At 39.5% G+C, this 22,798-nt stretch overlaps 1 protein-coding gene across 1 annotated transcript in view; it reads left to right on the top strand.

Annotated features, from left to right (window-relative positions):
- ABHD18 (abhydrolase domain containing 18) overlaps positions 1-21,926 on the top strand; it is a 34,626-nt gene extending 12,700 nt beyond the window's left edge. The window contains exons 4-13 of the mRNA XM_015410702.1: positions 1,449-1,549; positions 3,568-3,646; positions 3,735-3,819; positions 5,378-5,405; positions 9,630-9,768; positions 12,706-12,795; positions 13,228-13,329; positions 17,320-17,692; positions 19,265-19,427; positions 21,577-21,926. Coding sequence (XP_015266188.1) covers positions 1,449-1,549; positions 3,568-3,646; positions 3,735-3,819; positions 5,378-5,405; positions 9,630-9,768; positions 12,706-12,795; positions 13,228-13,329; positions 17,320-17,692; positions 19,265-19,427; positions 21,577-21,628 — 1,212 coding nt within the window. The 3' untranslated portion in view covers positions 21,629-21,926. The remainder of the gene's footprint in view (positions 1-1,448; positions 1,550-3,567; positions 3,647-3,734; positions 3,820-5,377; positions 5,406-9,629; positions 9,769-12,705; positions 12,796-13,227; positions 13,330-17,319; positions 17,693-19,264; positions 19,428-21,576) is intronic.
- The last annotated feature ends 872 nt before the right edge of the window (positions 21,927-22,798 follow it).

The raw sequence follows: 22,798 nt of genomic DNA on the forward strand, positions 1-22,798 counted from the left end.
AAAAAAGAGTGAGTTAAGAAGTGGATCCCACTCAACCCCCCCAAACCCCCCCCCACACACTAATGGTTCAAACAAAGAGTATTTCAGGTGTTGTTAAGGAAGTGGTAGTTGGGTACACTGCATTGTCCAGCATCAGACACACCATCTTTAGAAATGTACAGTCTGCAGCTTGCTACAAAACCAAGCTGCTCTCTGCCTCAAACTGAAAAGGCAGAGGATTATATATGCAAAATTACATAGGTGCATGTAATGATACACAGAAGACCCCATTGGTTACAGGTAGAGGTGCATCATTTGAATTGGCACAAATCTGTTGGTCAACCCCAATTTGAGGTTACATTACAATTGCATTGCAATTACAATTACATTGCAATTCCTTATTTTACAAGGGACACAGAGGTCTTTTCTGGAAATTAACAAGGACTCCTCATGTATAGGCAAAACGGAACATCCTAGATAAGAGGTGTGAATCCCTCAGTAGCCCTAGGCCTCAATCAGACTCCTTGGAGCCTGTTATCACAACATGGATACACTCACCAAAGGATGTAGGGCCCATCTCTTTCCTTTGACATTGAGTTTTAAAATCATAAATCTCTCACCAAAGGTATATGAAGAAGGGGCAATTGAAGCTACACAAATACTTTCATTTTCAAACTTATACTCCTTTCTTTTTAAATCTTCTATTCAGCTCTACTCTGAGGCCTATTAGAATAACTGAACAGCAATTATAGCCGGAGGCAAGCTTACATCCCAGCCTGCAGTCTTGCAGGTTTAATTTGGCCTACGGTATATCAGAGGCCTTTGCAGGGAGAGTAGGCTGCTAAACATTAAACAATATACCTAATTGCTTCTATCATATCAAATAGAATTAAACAATATACCTAATTGCTTCTATCATATCAAATAGAACTAATCTTACTTCTGCTGGTTATAACATATTGAAATCAAATTATTGCTCTGTCTGCTAGTCTCACAGTACATATTTAAAATAGATCCTGTTCTTGTATCTCTGTGGCTTAAATCAAAAGCAAATATAAAGAGTGAAAACACAATTAATAGAACTATGCTTAAGGGACTTCTATGTTTTTCTGATTTTTCTTGGTATTTCCATTTGAAGTAAAGCACCATAGGAGGAACTAAAGAACTACTTATAAACTACGTTTTCTTTTTGCATTATCTATGTATATCTCCAGGAATCAAATAATTTACATCAATATCAGCCAGAAATTTCATGCAAAAGTCTGTGGTGATATTTAACTGTGATCTACCTTGGGCCTGGTGTGATCTTGTCCATGGGGTCGCGAAGAGTCGGACTCGACTGTGCGACTGAACAACAACAAACCTTGAGTCTTCTTGAAGAGGGTGGAATATGTGCTATAAATAGATGCACCCATTGCTATTTTTAATAGTATTTGACAAATGGCTAAAATGCAATGTTGTTTGTGTAGGTTGAAGAGCAATCAGATTGCAAGATCCTTAATGGACACTTTATTTCACCCTTGGCTCATTATGTTCCAGATATCATGCCAATGGAAACCATTACAGCAAGGTAAAGATGAATATGTACCCTCAGTTATTAAAGTAATGACAAAGTGAGATTAGTTGTTTTTTTAAACACTGTTGAAAAGGCGATACTGAAAAGGCGATACAGAGAAGTTTAGGTAAAAAGATTCACCAGTAGGAATTTGTCCGCATAAAATCATACTGGAAACTGCTGATATAATCTATGCTTGACTTCAAGTGATGTGTCTGATCACAGTATTGCTTGCATTACTTTTCCATACCATAAACTAGCTAATTTCATTTATGCCTTAAAGGGCACTCTGGAACTTGGGGATCATGCGTTCTTTGCATACATGTACCAAGTATCCTAAATTAGTACTTGACTGGAGAAATGTGGCATTAGAATTAGTTCATGGCTGGAAGCAGTTCTGTCAGGGCACTCTTGAGAACTGCCTACTACCTCTCTGGTCACCTGTTTCAAAATGGTACATGTGTCTGTGTAAACTTGTACCCGAAGAACGGTGTGTTTCATGTGGAGAAAAATGTATTGTGTGAACTAGTTTAACATTGTTAATATTATACTTTAGCTTATAGTCCTTCTCTGTAAAGAACATTCACTTTATTGCAACAGTGCTGGAACATTAGATTTTTGGCTTTTTGGGGTGGGTTATGACTGACTTAAGTAATTTTGTCATTGAAGCAGAAGGGAAGTTAATAAAGTGGATGGACAAATGTACAATGCCCTCTAAAGAAAAAGCCTATCCCTGATACAACACTGAAATGTTTTAAACATCTGCAATTATGTTGTAAGAGATTAATGGCTTCAGCCCTAGAGGAGCTGTGGGAAGTCCCTACAGCATCCAGCGACAAGGGTCATCACCAGCTATGTGTCTCTTCTTTATTTCTTATCCCCAGTGCTCCCTCACCCAACCCCTTTACAGTGCCCAGTCCTGTCTCTGCCTCTCCAGAGTGACGCCTGCAGCCTTGGGCGGGCCCTTCCCCCTTCAAGTCCAACCTGAGTCCTGGGAAGCTTGCGGGGAGGGTCTTCTGGAGCTCTACCACTCCTGTTGGGTTGGCTTCCAGAATGGCTGTTCTGAGTGGAACATTCCCCTCCTGGCTGCTTTGCCTTTTGTCCTCTGATGCTGGAGAGAGGCCCTTCCCCAGCGTCTGTTGTTATCTGTTTGCCGTCTCAGTCCCTCTCTGGCCTCCGCCAGCGTCTCTTCATCCAAGCTGCATTCTCTCCTCTCTCTCCCCTGCATCGTCCCTCTTCCTCCCAAGTTCCGTCTGTCCGGCTCCCAGCTGTTCTCCCTCCTCTGTTAAATGCCTCCCCTGCTCTTGTGGGCCCCTCCCCCTCATTAGCAGGCTCTGGTTGATCTGTTGCTTACATATGTATTTTATTGTTTGTAAAATCTATTCATCCATCCTCTCCTCTACCCTCCTCTTCCTTGCATTCATACAACATACATGTTATATATATTGGTATGGTGGGTTTTGTTATTGGATACACATAATGTTTAGATAAATAATAATAAGAAGAGATTGGATTTATACCCCGCCCTTCACTACTCAAAGGAGTCTCAGAGTGGCTTACAAAATCCTTTCCCTTCCCCTCCCCACAACAGACACCCTGTGAGGTAGGTGGGGCTGAGAGAGCTCTGACAGAAACTGCTCTTTTTCAAGGACAGCTCTTATCAGAACTATGGCTTGCCCAAGGTCATCCAGCAGGTGCAAGTGGAGGAGTGGGGAATCAAACCTGGTTCTCCCAGATTAGAGTCCACGCACTTAACCACTACACCAAACTAGCTTTTGTTCATACAAGGGCTTTTTTCTCCACCTTCAATAACTTGGTGTACTAGAGAAATAATGTGCATGGCCCCTCACGTTGTTGCTTTCCTCCTTGTTTATAACTGGAATCTTTTTTTTGGGGGGGGGGGGGTAAAATGCATTATCACAACACTGGCAGCTAGTCCAGTACATTAAGAAAATACTTTTTTCCTTCACACTAGCCTACCAGTTGTATCTTCTGTAGGTAGGATTTTTAAATGGCTTCCTTCTCATTGACAGGTTTCAGTTTATAGTACCGAAGCGGTGGAACAGCAAGCACAAACCTGTATGTGTTCATTTAGCAGGGACTGGAGACCATGTAAGCACACAGTGTTTAATATTACCTTTTTAAACCTATAATGTGGATGTAATTTCATTTATCCTAGTTAAAACTCTGCCTTTTTTAGTACTTCTGGAGACGACGCACTTTAATGGCCCGGCCAATGATCAAAGAGGCTTGTATGGCTTCATTGCTACTAGAGAATCCTTATTATATCCTTTTGTTCAAACCAAAAAATGGACACTTTATAAACTGCAAATCCAGAGAAGAAAGATAATGATGTCATCCACCTTTACTTCAAGTGTTAATATGGTGAAATATTTGGCTATATGATAATGATGCCAGGAAGTGTATGAAACATGGTATTCATTGCTTCCTGTACAAGTATACAGACTAGAAATTGACTGAATTATCCTTTAAATTAAGAGCATTAGTAGCATTGGACAGCTTTTATGGCAACCTCCCAAAGCATCTAAATTTTTGGAAGCTGATTTGTACTTTGGTTGTAGCAGTAGGATAGAATCTCTTAGACCTTTAAGTGTATGGACATTCCTTTGGAACTTAAGTTTTAACAACTAGATTAATTGCAAAACTGCAAGGCAATTCTTACATAATCCATTTTAGATAAAATTGAAGGTTGTCTGTTTAATGAGTTGCTAGATGACAAAGTGATTCTGTGAAGGATTACATGTGAACTTGGGTGTCCTACATGTCATATTTGTTCTGTTTGATTTATTTCAAAAATTTTGCTTACATAATGTACCACTTTCTTTAGGAGAAACTGTAAACTTTGAAACCACAGTTTTGCAACACTTTTAGTTTTTCTGAAATATTGCTCACCTATTTTCTTAAATTAGGTATACAGATTGATGCAGATATCCTCCCCTTAAGACAATTCATTTTTTTCTAAGTTTGCTGTGGGTCAATGTTAAACTCCTGGTGGTTGGCTTCAATTTTTGTATGTTTTGTGAAATTATTGCTTTAAACATTGATCTGCTGAACGTAATTTCATACAGTGAATGTCAAAATTAGTAATTCACCATTAAAATAACTCCTTTGTTTCTTACTTAACTCACAGAAGACTAATCTTAAAATATGAACAAAATAAATCTAATCCATGTTATATATTCTGTTACTGAATTTGGAACTACTTGATGAGGTTTTTATTAATCAATAGTATTCCTTCACTGGACCAAGTAAATGTCTGAATGTATATTTGGAATGATTTAGCTAGCAGTTTGTATTTTATCATGTTTTGAGATCAATTCACATGTTCAAACTATATTTAAGATAGGTGCTCGTTCCTTTGCGACAAATGTTTGTACACTGTGGATTAATGTGATTCATTTTTTAATGTGGATATTGAAGTGAAGGGGATTAGATTTAGTCCTTTCTGTATTTTTAGATTAGCTTTCTGTGAATTAAGCACTGGGTTATTTGCTTGTTTGTTCATTTTGGCTGTACATTTGAGTATTTCAGTGTATGCCTTTGTTAAACTTTGGATGGGATCCAATGGGCTCTTCTGCTTTTGAAACCTGGAGGGGTCCCCTTTGAGCTCACCAAAAGGCTGTGCTATGGAGCATGAGACCTACATAAAGAAAAAACTTGTGGGAGGGAAAGGAACTATAGTAAGGAGGAGAACTTGGCAAGAGTGAGCAAAAAAGCTGGTTGGATTCCACCCTTTAAATCGATGTTTTAAAAAAATCAATTAACCTTTAAGCCTGAGGCACACATACATTTTATGTTAATTTCTTTAACTCTTATTTATACATGGATGCAGAAAGCCTAAGGATCAGTTGTAAGTATTATACATGCATCACATTTTGTTCATTGTGTTATCTCCTTTCTCTTTTATGCAACACAAATTTCAGAGAACACATAATCTTCTTAAAATTGTACAAATTAAATCTCTTTTTGGATACAATGGTAACTTAAAATTGCACAAAAGTTAAAATTATATAACACAAATGGTGAGAGATTCTCACCACTTCAGAGTATGTCAGTCATCCCAGTGAAATTGATTGTTTCCCTAGTCTACTGGAATGGGAGGGGGGGTCACTTCATATCATGTTTTGGAGGCCCTTAAAAACATGGAAGGACATTCTCAGCACTTCAGAATATTTTCCAGCCAGCCATGAAGTGCATTATTCTGCCTGTCCAGTCAGTTTTGGAGAGAGGGTTATAGCCTAACATGAAACTTGGGGAGAGGGCTTGTGCTGAGCTATAATATGAGGTACTTAAAATGGTGAGAGATTCTTGCCAGTTCTGAATGGTTATCCAATTTTGTGGGAAGCTCCTGGTAAAACAGAGCTGATGTAAGGGCCACAGCTGTCAATGGTATTGTGCTTCCTACCATAAATAGTGTGTGTCTTTCGCTGAAAGTCTTTCTTAAGAGCTTTGGAGTCTTGTGGGATCCTTTTCTCTTGTTGGAGAAACAAGTATCCATAGCAGTTAAGAATATATTTTTCTGGCTGGATTAAGTTAAGAAGCTGACATCCAATCTGCTACACTGGTCCATGCTTCTATAACCTTGAGATTAGATTTAATATGCTGTACATGGGCTTCCCTTGAACACTATCTGAGTACTGCAGCTGGCGCAAAATGAGGCAGCCTGTTGGTTATCAGGTATTAGTTGACAAGACTATGGCACTCCTATTGAGGTCCCTTCACTTCACTTGTTGCTGTTTCCAGGTCCAATTCAAGGTGTTAGTGTTCACATTTAAAGCATGATCTAGGGCTCATGTACTTGAAGAACTACTTTACCCTTGATGTTCCTATCTGACTGTCCAGTGCTTGTGGAAAAAGTCGGGGTGGGGTGGGGAAACCTTCTCTCCTGGCTTTCCAGTGAGACAGCAATATACAGTTATTCCAGCTTTGGGGACAGCCTGTGCAAAGGAGGGCATAAGATGTTCTTAATATTATTATTTACTTTTTATGCAATTGTTTTTATACTGCTTTTGATATAGTTACCTGCATTGGGTTCCGAGATGCTTGGGAGAAAAGCAGGTTCATAAATATGTTAAATAAACAAATACACCAGAGAACATAGAGAAAGAGGTTCTGTTCTGCTCAGACTGATATGAAATAAGATCCTATCCTTCCCCCTTGAGATCTCTGATGTTTGGAAGACTGAGGGGATTGCTTTTTGCTTATTTGTAAATGCAGACTGTCAGGTAGAGATTCCATGTCACAGTGACCACTCTTGTGAAATGTTGTTAATATAAGCCAGGCCGCTAGTACTGCTGTAGTGGCATCTTCAGTGTTCCAATCAAGTCTGTACTGTTGACACAGATTCACAGCAGGTATATCTCTGGCAGACACTTGAGAGAGAATGTACAAGCCAGTTAGCACACATGGAGCTTTGAGTGCTGTGGCAGAAAAGCTTGCAGCAGGTCTTTGTGGTGCTTGTCAAGTGTTTTTAGAAAGTGGGTGGGGCCAGGTGGAATCCTGCCCAGTAGGGCTTTTGGTTCCCCATTTGAGATCTGATTAGCTGTGCAGATTAAAATAACATTTCAGTGACAGCTGTCACTACAGTGTTTGGTAGGGGTGTGCATTCGGATACATCTGAGCCAAAAGTATACCCAAAGAATTTTCAGTATTTTTTGGTATATACAGCATCCCAAATGTATCCGGGAATTTTTAGGAAAACTGAAAAACTGGTCCCAAAAAATCCCAGAAGTATGACTTACAAGGAAGATTGGGAACCAGCATTTGCAGGCTCCCAGGGACTGGTCCCCCCCCCTTTGTTTCTATATCTTGAAGTCTGTGGGCTTCCTGGCCTGCTTTTGTCAATTTCAAATGCCTCTATCAGTTTCAAGAGTTTCCCCTACCTTTTCTATAAGCATTGCTTTGTGGTCTTTTGGCAGTTTTTTTGGGTAGCACTTGCAAACCACCAACACCACTCACTTGGATTTATAAGAATTTTGTGGTTTGACATCAGCCCTGTTGAGCTTGTACTGCCACAGTAGTGCTGGGTTCTGCTGGGCATTCTGTACATTGCAATTGGTTCTGCTGAGCTTGCAAAATCCCCCCCACTCACACACTTGGATTTGTTGTGATTCTGTGCTTTGACATCAGTTTTGTTGAGCTTGTGCTGTCACGGTGGCACTGGGTTCTGCTTGGCAATTCTGTACATTGCAGTTGGTTCTGCAGGGCCTGCAAAATCCCCTCCAATTTAGATTTGCTGTGATTCTGTGGTTTGACATCAGTCCTGTTGGATTTGCACTCCCATAGTAGCACTGGTTCTGCACATTGCAACTGGTTCTACTGGGTTTGCAAAAATGCCCCCCTCCAACTTCTACTGCAGAGAACTGTGGAGATTCTCTGGTTTTATTTTGGTTTTGTTTAGCTTGGCACATTGGCTTGTGGTTCTGCAGTAGTACTGCTGGGCTTGCAAAAATGCCTCTTACCTTCAATTTCTACTGCAGAGATTCTCTGGTTTGATTTTGGTTCTGTTTGGCTTGTCACATTGGCTTGTGGTTCTACTGGGATTACTTGGTTCTGTTGGATTTGCTGTTGGTTCTCAGTGATTGCTACTTGTGGATAGTAGCTTTTTGTCTTAAAAGCAGCTTGCAGGTTCCCCCAGTAGGAAACAGTGGATAACAGGTGGGGGGACCTTATCCAATCCACTTGAAACTTGGGGGTTATTTAAAGGACAAGCACCAGCAGCTCCACTGCAATTTTGGTTTCTGTACCTTTAAAAACACCCCTCCCCCACCACCCAGAAACTTTCCCCATAGGAAATAATGGACCCAAAAAACTCAGAAACCCGGGGGGGGGGGGGACAGATCTGAATACCAAAGTGGTGTTTGGAATTTGGGAATAGCAGGAATACTGAGATTTTTCAGGTCAAATACAACCAAAATTAACCGAAAAATTATTTTTTTCTTTTTGCACACCCCTAGTGTCGGGTTTTATTCTCTTTCTGACTCCTCTTTCCCAGTGTATCTTTAAAATTTACTCATCTAATCCCCTACATTGGGCTTCCTCTCTTTCTGTGTGTGTGTGTGTGTATGGTTGGTTCTGCCTCCCTCATGTCGTTTTTGTGCTTGCGCCCATCACCCTGTGTCAAAATTCAAAAGTTGCCCAAAAAGGTTGGGGATCCCTGATATAGAAACTGCCATTCTTATTTATAGAATCTACATCTGCATTCCCCCCCCCCCCCATGCAAAGCATCACTCTAAAACCAAAGCCATAGAATACTGGACTTTATTACCTTCTGAGCATGTTTCAGGTTTATCAATCACATCTCAGAAGTTGCTGAGCAATACTTCTGGTGTCAACACAGCAACTTTTGCTAGCTATTATGCTATTTGGAGAATAAATCCTGTGATCAACACTATGTGAATTGCACACAACTTGCTGAAAGTCGAAGCAGTGTATTAGAAATCCTGTCCATACAGTAATCATGGATTTCACAATTTATCCAGAAATTCATGGCCAAAGTCTACAGTTGTTTTGCTTCAGAATGTATTCCTGCATTGTCAGTATGCTGTAGCTTCTTGTCACATAGTATTTGATGAGGAGCATATCAAGAAATGAAGAGTAGTTCAAAAAGTATTGATAGTTCTGTGAACTGCCCTGCTGTTTACATTGAATCATTTCCATATCACTAGAGTGACTAAGTTTTAACTCTGCTATTTTTATTTACGATATTTAACTGGTAGATTTAAGGTTTGTTGGTATGGGGGCATTTTAAATTGTTTTTAGTGTTAACGGTCCTAAGAACTAGTTTTCTGGTTGAAGAATATGTAAATTCTTAAAATAAATAAATCAAGGGGCCCAGTCAATCTAGGCAATTAATTAACCTGGGTTAACTGACAGTATTGCTTCCTCTATTTATTTCATACTCTGTAAAAATATGTCTCAAATGAAATAGCTGAGGGTCAAGATGTTGCCTTCCCCAGATTATGATCTGGTTTAGTTAATGATTTTTAGTTAATGATTTATAGATTTAGTTAAATGGGAACTGTTTGTTTCATTGTTTGGAAAATAAATTTGCCTTTCTTTCTTGGGAGGAAAGAAGGTCAAGTCTAAAAAATGTGTCTGATCTGTTTGTGATGGGAGGCGCTCTTGTGCTAGAATCGGCAGCTCTTTTACACTGGCTTGAGAGAGAAGGTTATGGACCCCTAGGAATGACTGGAATATCAATGGGAGGACATGTAAGAGCTGTTCTTTATTTCTATTTCTGATTGATGATTGTGCCATTCAGTATTGCATGCATATGGTAACAAAAATCTGAATTAGCTTTCTACTGTAGGTTCTTTATTTTTTAAGGAAGCAATAGTGTAAATGAGGGATTGGATCAGGCTAAATGTCCCGTTAGTGGAATGGAACCCTCTTGCTTCCCATTGCAGTCTACTGATCTTCATGAAATGCTGCCCCTACAAGACAGGAGACCATGAAGAATAACATGACTGCAGCAGGAAGGGGGAATCAGTGGAAATTGCCAATTTAGTTTGGGTCCAACCTGAGATTTCATCATGTAGCACAGTAAAAAAATGGGATTTTTGACCATTCTGCTTGCATAACAGTGGTATAACAAAAAATGGATATACAGTGGGTGTAGTGTACTAAATCTGAAAAACACTGTAATGAAGGAATACACAAAAAATTCTATTTGAAATTACAAAATAACTTATTGACTATTCTTTAAAGATGCAGTACAAGTTGAATTCAAACATATGAAGCTAAACCATAATATATGAGGTTAAACACATAGTATTAACCACGGCAACAGATGTCCCAGGTAAATCTCCATTTTGACCCTTCATCAGGCCGTAATCATAAACTGCAACAGAAATTATAAAAATTGAACATTCTATACATTTATATTGAATACAGGTTGAAATCATATGGTAAAGCTTTAACAAAAATTACAAAATTGAGCATTTATATTGAATACACTTATCAGAATCAGAATTACTCTCACCCGGGAGCATGGAGAGACTGAACATATTACTAAACTGGACCCCCTGATATCAGATCTTCACTCACCCAGGAAAGAGTTGAGGGGACTAGTGCAGGACGTGCACAGGCACTTTAGTTTCATATGTTTGAATTCAACTTGTTCTTGTACTGCATCTTTAAAGAATAGTCAGTAAGAGGTTTCTTGTAATTTCAAATAGAATTTTGTATGTATTCCTTCATTACAGTGTTTTTCAGATTTAGTATGCATTACAGTGGGATTAGGGTTGCCAGTCCCCAGGTCCCAGTGGGGGGGTTCCCCTAGTTTTTGGGGCTTCTGACTACCACCGGCCAGCTGGCCGGCAGGGGAAACCCCACCCCCAAACAGCCACACTTGGGCGCAATGTCCTCGACACAATGATGTCATCCAGAAGTGATATCATCATGTCTGGGATGTTGTGTGTGACACTGTGGTTCGAGGGCAGAACTCTATGATAAATTTGGCCTAAAACCATAGAGGCGTTGCCACGAGATGTCGCCAATGCAACGGCATCACTTCCGGGTGATATCATCACATCAGCAATGTCCCAGAATGCCCCCCAAATCTCCCTGTCAGTGCAGTGAGGGGACCTGGCAACCCTAAGTGGGGCTGTAACTTCTGCCAATTGTACCGCAACCCCCCCTGTGCTGCATTCCGTGGTGTTTCTTAGAGTCCACAGGTCCTTGGGAGCCACTTTTATATGACTTAGAGGACAATGGCAGCAGCAGGTGATAAGTTCCTTGATTGTAGCTCTGTTCACTGTTCTTCGGTTCTAACCCAGTGTGTGTGTGTGTTAAAGACTGAAAAGACAGTCTCCCAAATTTGCTCTTAAATTTCAAATGGCTGTCAGTACCATTTCTTTAAAGCTATTTTTAGGCAATCTCACTGAAGTCTATATACACTCAGTATTGTACATGTTACCTATCCTGTGATGATTTATCCTTTCTGTCTCTAATATTTCATTTTGAACCACTGTCTGAAATGTGCCCCCCCCCAACCGAGTGGCAACTTCTAATAAATGACACATTCATGGATACTGTAGAGATGAGCCTTGTGGATATAAAATGCTGCATTTTTTCTAGCAAGGCTGAAAGAACAGAAAACATAGACCGAATGAGACTCACCTCCATTTCCCCCCCTTCATTCTTGTTATCCAGTTGCTGTCCCCTCCCACAGGTTTCATTTCTGTGAGCAAAACTACATATGTAGAGTTGAACAGGATGTTAACTCTAGAGAATGTCAAGATGTGGTTCCTTGTGTCTCCTCTTTGAGAAGAGAATAAGGGTGCAAAGGAATATATTCTATATAGCCTGATTTACTGGATGTAAGCAAATCATGGTACTGTGCAGTGCACTCTGCCCATGCAGATGGGATCAGTTCTTTCTTTGTATCTCAACTCTCATTTTATCCCTCATGCATTCATTTCCAGCTGGCAGCACCTGGTACTTCAAGAAACTAGGGCAGCAGCAGTCTTCCATAAAATGTAACCCAGCACTCTGCTTGCTAGGTCCACTGCTGTGCATCTTGACCAAGCAACGTTTAGGAAGTAACAGGCCTTTGCCTGACAACCCATTGCACAAAGTATGCTGGCAGTCGCATTGCTCAACCCCTTTTTACATTCTGTGTAATTGTGTACATTTTTACATTCATGTAATTGTTTCTCCAAATAGTTATTAGTAATAAAAAGGGGTTGATTGATGAGATGGGCAGGAATAATTACTTATGCTTGAACTTTGTTTGAGATTGACAAGATAATGGAAAAAGCTAAGAGGTTGGACTTTGACCAGGAAAACCCAAGTGGAGGGGGTCACTACATTCAGTGACTATCCCTTCGATCACACTCTTACTCAGCCCAACCTACTTAAACATGACTGTTATATAAATAGGACAATCCTGTGTTACCCTGAGCTGATTCAAAGAAGGCAAGGATACAAATATCAGTTTAAAATGTTTGTATCTTGAGTAACTTGTATAGAAGTCTTTTGTACTTATGAGTGGTATATGGGAAGGGTGTTTTGTTTTTCTGATTCTGTGTACTACAGTATGTTGAAGTATTTCTGCTGTTTCTCTCTCATAGGTGAGAAATGACGTGCTTTTCAAAAACTTTTTCAAGGTCCTAATAAAGTGTGTATCATTTTCTTCTATTTAACAGATGGCATCATTAGCAGTATCAAACTGGCCGAAACCATTGCCCCTAGTTCCTTGTCTATCCTGGTCTACAGCTTCTGGTGTTTTTACTACGGTATTGCAGCTGTAATTACTAGTATACAAGGCGTACAAGATCAAAGTCAGATTTTACTTTGAAGGTTGTGATACTATCCACTAGAAATAGATTGTATTCTTGGGATTCGGGCAGAGTTTTTCAGATTCTAGATTCTGGGAGGTGGTATATTTCTAAACTACCTCTAAGAGTTTGGGATAATGGCCATTTTCAAAAATTTGCTATGCAGTGTCTTTAAGAAACACAAGGCCAAAGACCCCATGATGATGTGGAAGTAGTTGCATGATTCTTTGACCCTGGCCTTTTATTTGTAGATATTCCAAGGGAAGCCTTTTTGACAGCTGGTGGAAACAGTGCAAAATGAAATTTTAGCATAATGAAAACTGATAGGTGTTCTCTGTCTCACGGCTTCATAATGCTGTTGTGCAACAGTTAACTGCACTTTAATTTCAGGGTGTACTGAGCAAAGCAGTGGACTGGAGGGAGCTAGAGAAACAGTATTATAGTCACAGTGTTTATGAAGAAGAAATCATTCAGATGCTTGAATATTGTGGGGTAAATATGTTTTTAATATGTATTAACCATGTTCAGTTTGTAAAAGAAACTTGTTACTTGCCTATGCTTAGACCAATATAATATACAATTGTTATATTTATTTTCTTTGACATGGGTATTTGTAGATAAACAAAATGATAGTATTCATATCTACAGCAAAATGCATCAGTCTTCTGCCTTAAGGTGGAACTGGCAGGGATGGAACCTGGGGCCTGCTACATCCCATGTATGTTCAGTAGCACTGAGCTATGAAGATACTGAACATCTGAAATCCAGGTTATTCACTAAAGGGGCCTCATTAATCCAACATCCAGGTTATTAACTAAAGGGGGCTATGAATCCAGGCAGCGCTATGTAATTTGTGTGTGCCTTCGGGCTTCCGTTAGCTTTTTATTATGTGATACTGTACCCAGTATCACGAAGAGTCGGACTCGACTGTGCGACTGAACAACAACAACTGTACCCAGGAACTTTATGCATGCAAAGCTGCTGCCAATAAGAGTAGCTAACACTGTGCTGTATAGACCAGTAGTCTGTATAAGGCAGCTTCTAGTGGCTTTTTGTAGGCTGTAGGAAATAGAGCAAATAAGTTGCATCTTAATAGAAGTGACAAACATATTATTGTCAGGCTTTTTAAAAAGTGAAATGTTGGTGTGAGCCTGTTCTATTTAACCCAAGCAAGAGCTGAACAAAGAACTGAAACAGTGTTGTCCTTTCAAAACTTAGTGGATTCGATCCTGTCCGTTTTTTCATTCAATCCTGCCCAAATTATCTCCCATACTACAGCCCCCATCGTACATGTATTTTTGTGCATTAGGTCCTGTGATCCCCAGCACAGCCTCCATTTTTTTCATCAGCTGGAAAGCTGATCGGAGCCAACCTAGTATCTTTTTTTCCTACTGGTCAACTGAATTCACCTCTGTTGAAAATAAAATTCACCTTTGTGTCATATATAGAATCATAATATAATAAATAACTTACATAGAATCATAGAATGTTAGAGTTGGAAGGGACCTTGCAGGTCAACCCCCTGCACTCTGCAGGAGCATAGCCGAAATATAGCCCTACATGTATTTTTAAAAACCTGCTTGATTGGTATGTCTTGTTAGCAGTCATACCTTTGTTATTGCTTTGTTGGTGTTTGTCTTGGATGTCAGTCCTCTTGGCCTTGTTCCTTTTGAGTGAGATATCTGAAGGGTGGGGGGATGTATATGGGGAAAAATCCATTCAAGAGGCGCGAGTATGGAAGAAGAGTATCATGTGGATACATCTGCCATTTGTCCTCCTCCTGTCTCTTCAAGTAGGGAAATATCTTAGAAGGACAAGAGAGAGAAATCTAGATGGCATGCAGAATCATTTTCATCTCCATCCCATCCAGCTGGAAAAGAGTTGTGCAAGGTGTCGGGGGAAAAGCATTCTTCCTTGTACAGCCTGATTTTCTTATCTCGCAAACCATTTCACTTACTACAGTGAGGGGAGGAAGGAGTGATGACTACATGCTGTCAGGCTGTTTGCTGAGGAGGGCTGCTATAGCCATGGTTGCTGGCAAAACTAAGCTACCAGGAATTTCTTAAACCTAAAGGAGAATAGAGCACCTAGGACTTCTGTCCCAGGTGTAGGTAGTTACAACCGTGTGCATAATTAGCACTTTAAATATTAGAATAGAAAAATCTCTAGATCCTATCATGTATATATCTAATAGAAGAACATAGCCATCTTTTCTATTTATCTGGAAACATGACTTGTATTTTAAGTAGAACTAGACATTTTGTACCATGATGTCATTAAAGGTCAAATAGTTCTATGTTCTTGGCTCTGCTCCATCCGTTATGTACTTTAAAAAGTGAATTGGAGTTGTAGGAAATGGGGGCAGATGTAATGGAGTAGTTACACAATAAATAAAGCTATTCAACAGACCTCAACTATTTTCAACATTTCTCTTTCCAAGGTGTCTCATTTTACTTTTCAGATGGAGTTAGTATAGTACTGTGTGGTACACATGTTTAAACATTGTAAATATTCTGCTTTTTAATCTAGGTCTACTGTGATTTAACACAATCATTTATGATATGGAGAAGACACCACAAGGTGAACTCCCTGGAATTTTCTGTAATGAAACTTTTATCTTTTTTTTTTAATGAATGTGCTCATGGAGGTCAGATCTGAAATACTGGAAAACTAGTTTTTCCCCCAGAGGTAGTTAAATAACAAATTGACAATATGGAGTTCATTCATGAGGAAGTTTCACTACTGAGCAATGACAGGGAGAAATCACTTTGATTTTTGCTATTAAAGTGCTTGCAAATGATTCTTGGAGAAACCAAAGTAAAGTGATTTTAATGGGTCCAGGTGGTCGGCCGTGTTGGTCTGAAGCAGTAGATCAAATTTAGAGTCCAGTGGCACCTTTAAGATGAACAAAGTTTTATTCGAGGTATGAGCTTTTGTGTGCACGCACACTTTTTCAAATACATTGGAAGGAAGGTAAGGTTCACAACTATAGAGTGGATGAACAGTTATGATGAAGTCAGGAAACAGATTAACAAAGCCAGAATGATGCCCAGAGAAAACCTGTTAGAAGACAGGCCCAAAAGAGACAATAATAGAACACCACTTGGATTTAACTGTGTGACTGAACAACAGCAAAGTGGTTACATACAGCTCTCAGCTCAAAACAGTTCAACGCATCATCAAAGACTTACAACCTCTACTGGATAATGACAGTTCTCTTTCACAAGTACTAGGGGACAAACCTTTTCTTGCACACAGACAGCCCTCCTGTCTCAAACAACTACTCATCCACAATAATGCAGCATCTAATTTGAACATGGACACTGGGACCAGAGCTTGCAATAAACCCAGGTGCCAACGTTGATGCCACATACACCCAGACAACACAATCACTGGACCTAGCAACATCAACTACACCATCAGAGGCTTATTCACTTGCTCATCTTCTATCATTGTATATGCCATTAAATGTCAACAATGCCCTTCAGTTCTCTACATAGGACAAACAGGACAAACCCTATGTCAGAGGATAAATGGACACAAATCTGACATCAGGAATCACAAGACTGAGAAACCTGTAGGAGAACACTTCATCCTTCCAGGACATTCAGTGGGTGACCTCAAGGTAGCTTTTTTATTACAAAGGCACTTCAGGAACAGAATGGGAAGGGAAATTGCTGAATTACAAGTTATTACAACACTTGGAACAAAAACCTCCCCAGGACTCAACAGGGATATTGGTTTCTTATCACATTACATATGCTAACTCATCCAGTCCTCACATATGTATTCTCATACAGAGGGACTATACATTCTCTATATTTTTGTGTATTTCTTTTTCAGAATAGTATTTTAGAATACTAAATGTAATACAAGGAATATTGTAATATTTGGCTGACAACACTATACCCACCTCAAAAAAGTTTTAAAAAATGCTGTTAAGTGATCTCCATGCCTGAGAGAAGTGAATGGAAAATCTCAGTCTTATTTTGACGTATTTATTGCTTTACAGCTGTTGATCTTATAACCTTAGCTTGTTATTTCATTTTGTGTTGCATATCTTAAAACATTTTCATCAAGTTACATGTTAATTTGCTGTTCATCCCATCTATAAGTTTGAACCTTACCTTCCTTTCAGTGTATTTGAAAAAGTGTGCATGCATACAAAAGCTCATACCTCGAATAAAATTTTGTTGGACTTAAAGGTGCCACTGGACTCTAAATTTGATTTTAATGGGAGTGTTCAAGATTTAAAAATGACCACCATACCTATGAAATTGGCATGCACTCCAGAAAAAACAGCCGTATCTAATCAGAATGAGGGCTTATCTAACTTATTTAGAAGGCAAAACTATCTTAGCTTGTTGCACCTGTCTTAACAGAGCAACTTTTTTTCAGGACAGCAACTGAACTGTTAACTTATGAGAACACTGAATACTATTCAAAAGTGCCTCAATTGAATAGGCATCTATTTTTGTTTAGACAGATTCATTCAAGATGGGACAAGACTTTGTTAAAAATTCTCCCAGCAGTGTGGACAGCTTAAGCAACCTGGATCTGAATTCTAGTATGCAGAACTTGGATACCAGAAGCAAAGTTCCATCTTCGGAAGGTGGCCGCTGCCTTAGCGCTAGCAAAAGTACTCTAAGTGCCTCAGCAGAAGGATTGTTAGTGAAAGAGGCATCAAAAATGCAGTGCATAAACCAGACATTTTCAACCACCAGCGATAGCAATAAGGACTTTACCTATGAGCAGAAGCATCTGATAAGTGGGAAAAGTGACACTTTACAAAGAGAATCTCTAAGGTTTATGAAAGGGGTGATGGATGAATGTACCCATGTAGCTAACTTTTCAGGTACACATTAATTTTAAAACAGATCTTTGTATTTCTTTCTCTGTTGTGGCTCCTACTTAATTCATTTATGTTTAACTCTACTGCATCTTTTGAGCAGCCTTTTTTAGTCTGCCTTGTGAAGTAAACCCGTCTTGCTAATGATCACATTTCTTAACATGGATTTGTCTTTTTATGTTTATCTAGTTGTGTTCAATGGGCTATATTTATCTTTCCTAACGCAATATATCAATCTCTGTTTCGTTAGTACCCACCACGTTGTATCTAGTCCACAAATGCTGATGCTTGAATGAAGTTCAAGTCCATTATCACCTTAAAGAAAAACAAAATTTTCCCAGGTATAAACTGCGAATGTCAATGAAGATCCATTTGTATCTGACAAAGTGAGCTTTGACTCATAGACGCTTATAACCTAGAACATTTTGCCAGTTTAAGGTGCTATTGGACTTGAATTTTGTTCTTCTGCTATAGTCTAACACAGTTACCCACCTGACACTATGCAGCAATGGTACTACATAAATGTGTTTGTTGCTTTATTCAAACAACCAGATTGTAGAGAGAGCTGGAGCAGCAGCAGTTTGGGTGGTGTAATTTCAGTGTGCAAAGACAGTACAGCAAGTATAGCAGAGGCAGAATAGAGGACATGACACACATATCCATGCAAGTAGTATCAGGCCCTCTTTTCACTGCTGCAGCCACAGAGCATGAATATAACATTTTTTTGCCTGTCTAGGCATATAAATGGTTGTTGCAGTGGCTCAAGTGGTTAAGACGCTGAACTGTAGGCTGTGGAAGGTCAGTAGTTCAGCAGTTTGAGACCTGAGTGTGCCGCATGACAGAGTGAGCTCCTGTCTCTAGTTCCAGCTCCTGCCATCCTAGCAGTTCAAAAGCAAGAAATTGCAAGTAGATAAATAGGCACCACTTCAGTGGGGAGGTAACAGCGTTCCGTGCGCCTTGGTGTTTAGTCATGCAGGCCACATGACCATGGAAATGTCTTTGGACAGTGCTGGCTCTTCGGCTTTGAAACGGAGATGAGCACCGCAACCCTAGAGTCGGATTCGACTGGCTTTCAAGCAAGGGAACCTTTACCTTTACTTTAGGCATATGAATGGCTTCCATAAAGTAGTGGCTTCAAAAAGGACAATACTGTGCCACATACATGCAATGTGTTAATGATTAGATGCCACCATTAATATTACCCCAAATGTTTGCAAACTATGCATGGAGAGCATAGAAGCAGATAAACTGAAACCATAACTCATGTGCTAACATACATGGGAGATGGTGCAACAGCATCTTTAAACTGGACTGTAAGGGGGTTGTTAATGGGAGCCAGAAAATCTGTTTTCATGTTCAGAATCTCTTCCCTGATTACTGTTTTTCGTTGCTGCTCATTTCAATTTTAATGCAGTCTAATGTAACCCACTGGTGGTACAATTTTGGCAGTAAAAAACCCACTTAGTTTGTGTTAAGTAGTTATCATTTGCCAAAGAACTAATTTAAAATCCTTACATAATTAATCAGTGTCTAACTGTATTCAAAGGACATTTAAGAGTAATTGACCTTCCTTCTCAGTTCCAGTTGATCCGACACTGATCATAGTTCTTCAAGCCAAGGAGGATGCTTATGTTCCAAGAACTGGAGTGCGTAGCCTTCAAGAAATATGGCCAGGATGTGAAGTCAGATATTTGGAAGGAGGTCATGTTAGTGCATACCTCTTCAAACAAGGATTGTTCAGGTAAGAATTCAGAATAAAAAAGATAAAACACAGCTTTTATGTCCAGTTTGGTGTAGTGGTTAAGTGTGTGGACTCTAATCTGGGAGAACCAGGTTTGATTCCCCACTCCTCCACTTGCACCTGGCTGGATGACCTTGGGCAAGCCATAGTTCTGATAAGAGCTGTTCTTGAAAAAGAGCAGTTTCTGTCAAGAGCTCTCTCAGCCCCACCCACCTCACAGGGTGTCTGTTGTGGGGAGGGGAAGGGAAAGGAGTTTGTAAGCCGCTCTGAGACACCTTTGGGTAGTGAAGGGTGGGGTATAAATCCAATTTCTTCTTCTTCTTCTTCTTCTTCTTCAAAACTGCATTTGTTGGTGGGTAAGATGCTGAGCTGCAGACCGGAAGGTCTGTAGTTTGGCAGTTTGAGACCCTAGTGCTGCGTGACAGAGTGAGCTCCCGTCTCTGACCCCAGCTCCTGCCAACCTAGCTGTTCGAAAGCAAGAAATTGCAAGTAGATAAATAGGTACAGCTTTGGTGGGAAGGTAACAGCATTCCGTGCACCTTGGCATTTAGTCATGCTGGCCGCATGACCACGGAGAAGTCTTCAGACAGTGCTGGCTCTTTGACTTGGAAATGGGAGATGAGCATTGCCCCCTAGAGTCAGGTGCAACTAGCTTTTGAGCAAGGGAAACCTTTACCTTTTAAAATAAATGTCAGCTTTCCATTGTAGCAGTGCCTTACAAACTAAAACTGTCTTTTTTCGATAAAGGCTCACTGGATCTGTCCAATGGTCCCGCTAGACAAGCATCGAGTTTCACATAATGCCTCTCCACAACAGGGGCACAAAGGTCAAAGCATCTTCTTGTTGCTTTTTCCCAGCAGCTGACATCAGAGGGCTGAGGCCACTGAAATCCGAGGCTCCATTTAGCCATTATGACTAACAACTACTTTTGCCACACAATGCATAAATCTCTGTGTTGTGTCCCCCTCCCTGGCTGGGGCTTTTCATTTCAGGGGGAAAAAATAGTACCAATCTCTTCACCCTTTCCTTATAGAAAAAGTACTCCAATCCTTTGATCATGTTGGTTGCCCTTTTTTTCAGTTGTTCTCTCAGCCCGACCTACCTCACAGGGGTGGTTGTGACAGAGAGGAAGGGCAAACCATAGATGCCACTCTGAGTTTTTTGGAAGAAGGGCTCAATAAAAATGAAACAATAGAATAGATAACGCTAATTGTAGGTCATCTTGTGAACCAAAGTTTTAAAACTATGGTATGTAGTAGATTTGCAAACCATAGTTAGGAGGGACCTGATAAACATTAATTGTGATTACATGTGCCTGAATGGTAACTGTAAGCCATAATGAACCAACATATAACAGGGAAAGACATGAAGGAACTGGCTGTTAAGAGAAGAAAGGAAGGAGTGCGTGATCCCAAGAATGGCTCTTGGTTTGCAAGCCAGTATTGTACATCGCACAACTGTACCCCATTACTGTACCACCTTTCCCTTCCTCACTAGACAAAATGCTTCTTACTGTTTCTGTCTGCATAACGATTAAATGTGCATATCAGTGTATAGCAAAGGTAGACTTGGATCCTGTGAGCAAGTTCTGTGTGCATTAGTCTGGGATGCAGAGCATGCTTCCTTGTCTGCTATAACTTCTGTTTGCACAACAGCCCATTGAAAACCGCTGATCTTGCACAAACAATAGTCCTGGCAAAAGAGGAAACCTGCTTTGCAGCAGAGGCCATCTAGCATGCATGGAACTCATTCATAGGATTCAAGTCATAGTGTTCTTGCCAATTTAAAAATGTGAAAATAAAAAACCCTGATAAACCTCTCCCGTCATATCACATTTCCTTATTTCTGGATGCTCAGAATTGCGCTTTAGCATCCTGGATGTCTTGCAGTTGAAGGGTACCCAACGTAATGCCTCTACACTGCCTTGAATTCCTAAATTGGCATCTGTTTAGTAAATTTCAGAAGGCACTTAAGTGATTTCATAAATGCTGAGCCCTAATCATTTATGAATTCTTGACAGAGACTTAACTGTGGGTTCTTAAACCAAGTGTTAAATTCAGTCTTTTCTCAGAGATCTGAGTAGAATTTGGACCAAAGTGCTGTATGTGATCATTGTGCCTTCATACTGATTGTTTATCTTCTATTTTAGGCAAGCCATATATGATGCATTTGATCGTTTTCTTCAGAAATATGCCATATAGTCCTGTTCTGAACTACTCTGCATAATCTTGTTCTGAGTTTTCCTTGTGGATTTTCATGTTTGGAGAACAACTTGATTAGAGATGTTTAATGAGGTCACTAATTGAATGTCCTGTGCAGCTGTTATCAATATTAGCAATCCAAAAATAAGAACCCTATCAGCCAAGGTCAACCAACTTTGATTAGTCAAAACTATGAATATCTTAGCACAATTTGTTAATGCCAACTATGTTTGAAGTCCATAAAATATGGTTTTAAAATAGCTAACTTAATTTGCACATGTACATTGAAAAGAGACAATGCAGGATCAACATATGTTTGATAAATTTGAATTTGTTAACTTTCAAAATCTAATTTCTGGTCTATTCATAGATGCAAGATGAACTTAGCTCTTAACTAAAAACTATTAGATGTTCACATATTGGCTCAATATTCCCCAGTTTTGTCATTAGGAATATTATGAAGAGAATTTACACTGACTTAGATTTGGAGAATGGGAGGTGCTTGAAGACCAAGGGTTGGCACACTGCTTTCTTGTGCCACTTCATTGGTTCTTAAAGGAAATATTTATTTAGGCTCAGTTTTCTCATTCAGAACAAGAGTGCTCTGTTCATAACTAGTCATGCCATTTTTGATGTGGGGTGGGAGAAGGAAAAAAATGTATTGTTCACTGACTGAGCTACTGCTCATGAAATGCAAAAAAGGAGCCTCTTATAAATATTTAATATATCAAATGTTTTAACAAATGTTAACTTCCTTAAAAACATTTCTCAAGGGAACTATTCTGCATAATGTTGCACTAGTAAGAAGATTTTATATTTTGCTTCTGGCAAGTTATGTATTTCTGCAATAACTGGCCTGCCTGAAAATTCAGAATTCAGTACATCTAAAACGTTACCTCAGTGTCTTCTTACAACTCCAATCACAAGTTAACTTTAAGAATTCTGATGTCAAACATATTGCACAGAAACTAAATTAGATTCTTTGCCATAATATTTAAATCATTAAAATCTTTTATGTATTACAGTAATGAATGTGTTCAAGGTTTTCAAAACAGATTCCCATATTGGGGGAAAACAATACATGAAAAAGTCTGTATTACATTTAGCATTTTAAAATTTGCATTGTCACATAGGAAAATAGTATGGGTGTATGCAGTTCTATAATTTTAC

This window comes from Gekko japonicus, unplaced genomic scaffold (genome assembly GCF_001447785.1).
Source record: "Gekko japonicus isolate JY-2015 unplaced genomic scaffold, Gekko_japonicus_V1.1 scaffold108, whole genome shotgun sequence".
NCBI classification, from domain to species: domain Eukaryota; kingdom Metazoa; phylum Chordata; class Lepidosauria; order Squamata; family Gekkonidae; genus Gekko; species Gekko japonicus.